Source organism: Gobius niger (genome assembly GCF_951799975.1).
Source record: "Gobius niger genome assembly, chromosome: 6".
NCBI lineage: Eukaryota > Metazoa > Chordata > Actinopteri > Gobiiformes > Gobiidae > Gobius > Gobius niger.
In genome coordinates, this window is record NC_136857.1 from 17836046 (window position 1) to 17844579 (window position 8534).

Genomic DNA, 8534 nt, shown 5'->3' on the forward strand with positions numbered 1-8534 from the left:
GGGCAATGGCCAAAGATGTCCCGGGATGAACCGAGAACCCAGCCAACCTCCTCCCTGATTATTTTAGCAGCCGCTGCAGTGAAAGGCAGGACGCCAAGAGGATCGCCTTGAATCAGCACAAAACTCCAGACTAAACACAGGTAGGGCCTTTCCATTGTGTATAGAATAAATGTGAAGTATAGGGCTTCACAAATATATCCCACCATTAAAAACATCCATTGTCATCAGTGTTGTCAATCTGTATGAAGGTGCCACGGCTAATCATCTGCCTCCCAAAGAGCTGGGATTTGCATATTGGTCATGAAAAATGATTTTTGAGAAGGGATAGTTGTATTGTAATTTGGTTTATCAAATTTGCTTTTTCTAATACTGTGCAACTGGGGGAAATTAACCTTGTGGAGTCACGTAAAATTACTAAGACTAAAATATTGCTCTTGGACAAACCAGTTCTGCAGACTTGTTTTGAATTTGACCTTCCCTCTAAACTAGAATTCCGGTTATTCAAAAGCCACATATAAAACAGAGAATGTGCATTCTTAAATAGAGATATTTCGTCACACTTAACAGAAAAATAACCATAGACACCTACCGCAAAGAAGAGCAACAGGTGTAGAGTTTCCTCATTTCTTTACGTTCGATTAGTACACATCTTGAATAACTCCTGGTTTAATCCAAGTTTCTCTCCTTGACGAAAAGGTTGAATATGCTATGGTTTGGCACCTGGTTAAATCCTGGCTTTATCATTTGTTTTGAGGAAATACATTGGGCCTGATCTTCCGCATGGCGCAACAACAGCATTGGTCCAGACGAGGCTGGCATCGCACGTGCACACATCTGCTGCGTCAGTGCTCACAGCCAGTAGAGCTGAGGGCGTCGCTTAGGAAAAGAGTGAGGTGTGGGGTGACTGCAGGAGCTCAAAAGCAGCTGCTTCCCATTTGCAGCATCTCTCCCTTTCCATCGCACCTTATGTACTTCAGTCAGCATTTAGGTTACATCAATTTTCAGCTCTCACAGCACAAACTACAACCTTCATTAGGTTATTTCTTTCAGAGACGGTGCATTTCAATAAACATTTCTATGCACCAATAGCCTTGTGGGTATAAAGCTGCTGCACATGCACATGAAACTCAGTGAGCCTCAGCACTGTGGGTTTATTGCAGCTTGTCTGGTATTTTAGGATATGATTATGCACTTTTAGAACAAAGGTCTACTGTTTCTTTAGTTGACAGTTTCGAGTTAGAGTAAATAATATCGTTTATTGCGATACTTTCCTGCCTCAATATATCGAACTTCAAATTTGTTATCATGACAGGCCTAGCTCCCACACTTTGATGAATGTCTCTCCCTGCTCTTCATCCCCTTCAACCCTGTGCTGACCTTTCCAATTAACCGTATGGACCAAAAATCCTACAAGTAAATTGGTACATAAGAGCCTTGTGGCTAAGACGGCCACAAGGGTTTTCATCATTGTCCAATTAAATTCAGGAGTTAGCAGAAGCCTAAAAGTATAGACTGAGCACTGTACATAACCTTGTTGAATTCCACTGGGATTACTGCTTGTAATGAGCTGTTGTGACACTTTGAATTGTTCTGCAAAAGATTGAGAAGTTCAAAATTAGTTTCCAGTAACAGTTTTTCTATATGCTTTATTTCACCAAATGTTTACCAGGACAATCAGCCTCGTGAGATGTTAACTTATTATGGTTGTCATGATTGTCCTACTTTCTGGTAGTGTATTAGCAGAAACAGTCTGTACACAAGTCTGTACACTCCTGCACATGTCAAATGTTTAGATGTTAAACATCCTGTTACCATCAAACTACTCAGGAACAAGAGTCTTTGGATCGGAGAAACAAATCAAAACACCATTGAAAGCCCAAATATAATAATAAGATAAGTGGATAAGTGACTGTTTGGATTTTTTTTTTTCAACCATTTCCTTGATTGGGATGTCAAAATTAAAAGCATGTTTACTTGACAAGTTGTTGTTTTTTTGCACCAAATGTCATCCAGCCACACCCAGAGCCACACTAGAGACTTGCCCATTTTTCTTCTCCATGTGAAAATTGTAGAATTAAAATTCAAGGCGGAAAAAAAGTCGTCAGTTCAGTTGACGCAGTGGTAGGTTGACTAGAGCATGCCCCAGGAAAGATCTACTAATGACGGTGGCTAGCCAGTCTGCTTTTGTTACCTAAGGCGATTTGTACATAGTTACAAAACAGGTCGAGTTTTCACTCATTACTTAGTCAAATTTTTTCAAACACTACAACAAGGATTTATGGGTAATAAGGCCACCGCTAGTGTTTAGTGGTGTAGAAATTGGCATGATTTCCACAGCCAGGCATCTTCTTATGGCCGTCACAGTGTTACTCTGCACACACTCCCTTCTGATTTAATCTATTGAAAAACAAGCTCGCTGCCAAAATACCACGGAGGAGTCAACACAAAATCAGAGGTAAACTACGCGCTCCATGTTAGACATGAACCCGATCTCAACAAGGAACAAGACAGGGCAGAAAGAGGAATTTACAAAGATAACTTGGTGGCACATAGTGGTTACTGCTTTTTCACTATTCAATTCAAATACAAAAACATTTCAATTTAAGCAAGCTACAGAGCATCCAGTACTTAAATAGATCAGTCCATGCCAGCACCACCTGTGTCACACCAGCAACTTGGCACAGACGCAGAGATGGGGGAGACGTGTTGGGGAGAACGGAGGCGTGAGACAGAGATAGAGAGAGAAAGTGGGAGAGGAAAAGAAAAAGGTAAATAAAATACCAGATAAAACTGGTGAGGCAAGAGAGATCTGCAGTGGTTGAACAAAGACTGAAAAACAAATTGTGAATCATATCTTTCCTTCCTGTCCACACACATACTGTAGTGTTTACATACTTTCAACACTGCGATGGTTTGTCCAGTCAGGTCAACACGTCTCACACGCACAATTGGAATGAAATAACTTCGAATTAGTAATACGTAAGTTTCCAGGGTCATAAGTTCAGCTGTGGATAAATTTAGACATACATCAAGCATGTATTATATAGTATCTCTAGCATGCTGTCATTTATTTAAAAATATCTATAGTCAACGAATACTCACTACGCTCAAGTGTTTGAATGTACGTCACACAGTTCTTTTCCATATCCATATATCACTAGTTAGAAGCCCCTCAATAAAACCCCAGGGAGATCTGTTGAGCCAAGGCAAGCATTAACAGTTCTGATCAATATTTCAATAGGTCATTAAGCTGGCCACAATGCACAGGTCTGTTCCAATGACTTTAGTAATCCTCAACCCCCCCCCCTCCAAAAAAAAAAAAAAGCCTGGTTCACCTGGAAGACAACACCACTGTGACCACTGCAAGAATAAAAACATGGAGTATATGATTCAATGCAGTGGTAGAGCCTAGTTATTCACTTCCTGGATCCTCATGCCATCATCACGGGCTCCCTGACAGCATGACATCACCCTGTTCATCCACAGACTCATGTGTGCCCTCACTGCTCATTCGAAACGGAATAGAATCTCTTAAATAAACACTTTTCAGACGTATCATCAACTTCCAACAAGACCTGCCCAAAAAAAAAAAGAATAAAAACGGATCATTTGAAAAGGCTTCTCAAATCGCTAAAGCGGATCAGCTACACATGCCCCCGGGCTCGCAAATTGGAGACATACAGTGTGTCCAGTCTGCGCCAGTGTCCTCTTCAATCACCACCAATCACTCACCATAGTATTCACTGGTAAGATCTGCAAACCTTCACGTTACAAGATATAGAAGAGATAACCACTCTATTGCATAAGGCACTTACCCCAACTTGAATCAACATGCAGCTAATAAGGCTGGGACCATATATCGGATTGGATGCTCCCTTTATTTTAACATATTCCTGATATCTTCGGACAAATGCAGCATCATGTCTCCTAAGGCTTGTTCTGGATATGGGCACGGCATGTAACTAAAACCATAGGCAGACTTTTCATTGAGGCCACAGGGGCCACCTCACGGTTCCCAGCATGCAACAGCCCACTTTAGCTGCTTCCTGTCTGCCAACCTCCTGTTGCACAGAGGGAGGCGGTAAAGATCATAACACATCACGGGAAATACGAGTGGCTCCAGTAAGGCCCGACGAAGGTAATGAGAGAACTGCACTTTTATACAAATATGATTCTTTTGCAATATCAAGAATTGCACTATCCGTAGAGCAAGGAAAGATAAGTAGTGTGAACTTCAGGGACTAACAATACATATATGTGCACAATCTATTAAATGGGACAAATGTTGCAAGGGTGAAAAATAAACGGTTTAAGTCTTTGAAGAGCTTGCCGATGCCTACTGTTAGTCTGCTAAGCCTCCTGGGAGAGGGCGATAGAGATAATCCCCTCTGAAGTCTTCACTGGACAGAAATAATGAGTTACCTTTACACAGACAAAGCAGGTGATGTCTTAAGTCGTGACTAGTGAAAAATCTAAGTTTAACGAAAAACAAGGTCCAGCATGCTACTATCTCAAAAATACCCATGGAGTATAAAGAATAGGGTAAGACATTTTGTTTTTCCTGAGGTTCAATGCCGCATATACTGTAGGTCTTATGAGTTTATCCGTGTGACTATGAGACACAACATCTGGTTTTCAGCAGGTCTTACTAAAAGTAATATACAGTATTCAAAGTCTTTGGCTTTGAATGCTTCTTTTATATTTGTAATTCTTTTTGGTATCAGTAGGACTAGCTTTTTTTGCTTCCCCCTGTTCATTTCCACTATTCCACCCTGATAAAGAGTCGCACCAGAGGAATCCCAGGCTCCACTGATTTGAGAACCCCAGTGCTTCAGTGATAAAATGACTAACCTGTAGCTCACACCAGGCGACTTCCACCCAGGTCTCCGTATCAAAGCCCTTGTAGACCGTTTTGAAGGATCCCCGTCCCAGCTCGATGTCAAACTTCAGGAAGCGTCCTCCAGGCGACGTGGACACCGCCTTCATCTCTGCCTCCTCTTCATTGTCCTCGCTGGCCGACTTCGCCGCACTCTTACCGCCATCTTGGCACGTCACGTTTAACACGTCCCCACCTTTCTCCTTATCCTCATCGGCGCTGGCACTCTCCGTGGCACTGTCCTTCTGCCCGCTATGGCTCTCAGTGCTAGAACCTTCCTGTATCCCAGAACTGGAACCTCTAGTCCTGTCCACAATCGTTCTCAAGTTTATATTGAGTAACTTAGTCTTTTTGTCACATTCGGGGGCTTCAAAAGCGTGCTCTTCCACCTCCGTGAACCACAAGTTTCGCCGGATAAATCTTTGATGAACATTTTTATGAAAACTAGACAAAGGATATGCACTTGGGTCACTGCTACCTTTTACTTCTTCATTCATTTTCTCTTCACCTCGGGAGTTTGGCACAGAGGGGCGTTTCTGGTGGGAGCTGGAGGTCGTGCCACCATTTACATCCATGGTTTTCGAAATAATCCACTCACGCTCTGGTTCTCAGCTCTCGAGTGCCTGTACACTTCCAAACAGGGGGGGGACCTATGGGCAAGTTCATGCAGTGCCCACTCGGTGACGCACTTTGTCAGCGGAAGCCCCCCGACACCACAATGAGGGGTAGCAGAGCATTCAGGCAAAAGACCCATGAGCTGCGAAAATAGTAAGACAATTCAAAAAAGTATGGTCAAATACATTTATACCTTTTATATTGATTAAATGGTGACTCACGAAAAACAGCTGCCAAGGCCTAAATATATATAAGTGGGCTACATTGAAAAACATTGGTGGGTGTGTGGATTTCATACTATCTAGTTTTTGTTTGTGATGATTGGTTGATTTGACATTAAAAATCACAGAATGAAGAGGTTGAGAATGAGTAAGAAGATAATGTGATGCTTTTCATTTGGCTATTTGCCCCCAATCAACCAAACCATAGAGACAGATGAATGCATAAAACAGAGTGAGATCGTGGCAACAAAATACATCATACTACACCATTCCTGTGACAAAGACGGGATCATTTCTCGTGCGCCATGGTAATATCCCTGGCATTTAAAGGCAAATTTCATGGATATAACGAAACGACATAAAGCTGCACTTACCCATTACGATGCCACGGGCGCAGGGAGGGAGGGATACCCCACTGTCAGAAGTCACGCAACCGATACACGTTTTTGCAGCGGTATTAGAAAAATGGTTTGCTGAGGTTAGCGGGGTTGCCCACGACCAAATGTGGACTTTAAAAACGACCTATCTGTAAACGCGCAACATTATGGATAAAGGGGAGTATAATCCTAAATTAATCAAGTCATGTGAAAGAGGGGGAAATAATCCGAATCAAAAGCAGGCTGTTTGTCTCCGTTTAAGCGCGTGCATCTTCAGTCTTCGTAAGGTCCGCAGATCCACTGTAGGCACCTCTCCACAGCGCGAGACAGTGGTTACGCATTTGCCAGTATGGCCGCTTTAACAGACAGAATTGCTGAGTTTACCCGTCGCCCTGCGAGGAAATAATTTGCCAGAACAACAGTTTCGGCTGGTCATCGTCGGACCTCGTTAGGCGGACACACCGGCTGTGGTGCACGAACGCGCTCCCATTCATTTCAGCTCAGTTCGCAGCCGCTGGATCCACGCCCCTGGAAGCGAGCGGAGAGCGCGGCCAATCACGCCGCACGTCCGCGCTATGGGTGACACACACGAGCAACACGGGCGGAATGACAGTGGGAGAAACAGTCACGTTATGCAAATTGCTCTTTTACTGTGGTGGGGTGGGAGGACCTCAAACTGTAAGGTCAAGTTTTTTCTTATTTTTTAGGGTTTCTGGTTATGTTGCATTCTGCCTTGGTGTGTAAAAACAAATGGACCAACAAAAACAAGCGTTAATTTGATTATCTCCAAATGTATGTAGGCCCCTGCTATCCTCACCTCTTTCCCTCCATAAATACTCAACCATCGGCAGAAACGAGTGTTGTGGGATGTGGGACTTAAAGGTGCATTATGCAACTTTTTATGCGGGAAAAAAAGTTTATATTTTTCCTTATTTGACCCTGTAGCGACCCAGCGGCTGTATGAGTGGTCAGCGTGGTGCCTTTGCTTTCCATCACAGTGGTCTCTACGACGCTCCAGATTAATTGTTTAGAAGGTTTTCACTACTGACGGAGCCTCTCACCAGAAAACCGGCAAAACTACTGATCCTGGAGCGTCCTAGAGGCAACCGTGATCGAAAGTAATAACGCCATGCTGACCACTCATACAGCCGCTGGGTCACCACAAGGTCAAATAAGCAAAAATAGAAGCTTTTTTTTCCCCCACATAAAAACTTGCATAATGCACCTTTAAGAGGACTATGTGATTGTTTTTATCCCTTTTATAAAATGTCAAAGTTGTCCCGTTTTATTGTGAGTTTTTGTTATTAAGATACTGAGAAATAATTGTGTAGTCTTGTAAAGAAAGAAAAGGACTTCACAGTAAATGCATATTTGGAGGGCAGATATCAACTGTAGTGACAAGAAGAGAAACAATGAAAGGAAACAGAAGCTTCTTCAGTAAATAAGTGTCTGTTCTTAGATTAAATCACAAAGGAAGTGCTCAGTTCAGTGTAGACCTATACTGTATGTTTTCATAAATGATATATGCCTTTGTGTCTCTGCTGTACATAAACGAGTAGGCCTATACACATGTTTAAATTTTAATTTCTGGTACAAGCACAACGTTTGCTGGATTGAAACATCTCTGCTACACCACCTCTGAAATGATATTTCATCCATCGACTCGCACCACAAACCTGCCTCACAGGAATGTTTATTGTTTTATACAGATTGACTTTGACATTTGATAAGCAATTACTTGGTACCGCACTTGTGTTTTACAAGGCACCGCTTCAGTATATCATCCCTGCTGCTCTTTCTTAATAGGGTCATTTAATTTGAGATAGATTCTGCATCTGTGTGAGAGGAAGCAGCAGAGGAAGAGAACAGACAGAGCGACTTCCTGGTTATTGTCAATAGTGGGCCAAATAAAGACACAATTTAATACATCCACAATCAATAGAACAGGCTGTTGCTCCACTTTATAGCTTACTCAGTTATGAATGAATGCATGAGGAAAAATAGACTGGCTACCTAAATGGAGCTTTTAATACAGCTACAGTAATTACTGAACTGGATTCACTTAGAGATATTAAACTTAATGCTATTACTTTTCTTTTTTGTTGTTAAAAAAAAAAAAAGCAAAATAAAAAATGACAAACTTTGCAATTAAAAGGGCTTTAATCACACAAGCACTACAGTACATAAAACAGTTTCAAGTTATTCTCAATAATTTACAAGTGTAGTAAAGTTGTCACATTAGTATTGTCCAAACTCCATTCTGTTTATTAGCAGGCCTGCAGTTTTTTTTTAAATCACTTTGGAGTTGATAATTTCTTTCACCCCTTTTCGTTTTTACTTCGCAAGCGTACAGGTTTAATGCAGACTTTTCACTGTGGGATCCTCGGAGCATAAATCCCAAAGAACAGTGTTTGCTTTGCTCAGTGCGAGGCTGTAAAACTAAAA

General features: G+C 42.0%; 1 protein-coding gene across 1 annotated transcript in view; it reads right to left on the reverse strand.

Annotated features, from left to right (window-relative positions):
• The window catches only part of LOC306963975 (serine/threonine-protein kinase WNK2), a 38621-nt gene extending 31964 nt beyond the window's left edge, over positions 1-6657 (reverse strand). Inside the window, exons 1-2 of the mRNA XM_079557781.1 lie at positions 6087-6657; positions 4852-5633 (exon numbers count right to left, since the gene is read on the reverse strand). Of these exons, the coding sequence (XP_079413907.1) occupies positions 4852-5451 (600 nt within the window). The 5' untranslated portion in view covers positions 5452-5633; positions 6087-6657. The remainder of the gene's footprint in view (positions 1-4851; positions 5634-6086) is intronic.
• Between the last annotated feature and the right edge of the window lie 1877 nt (positions 6658-8534).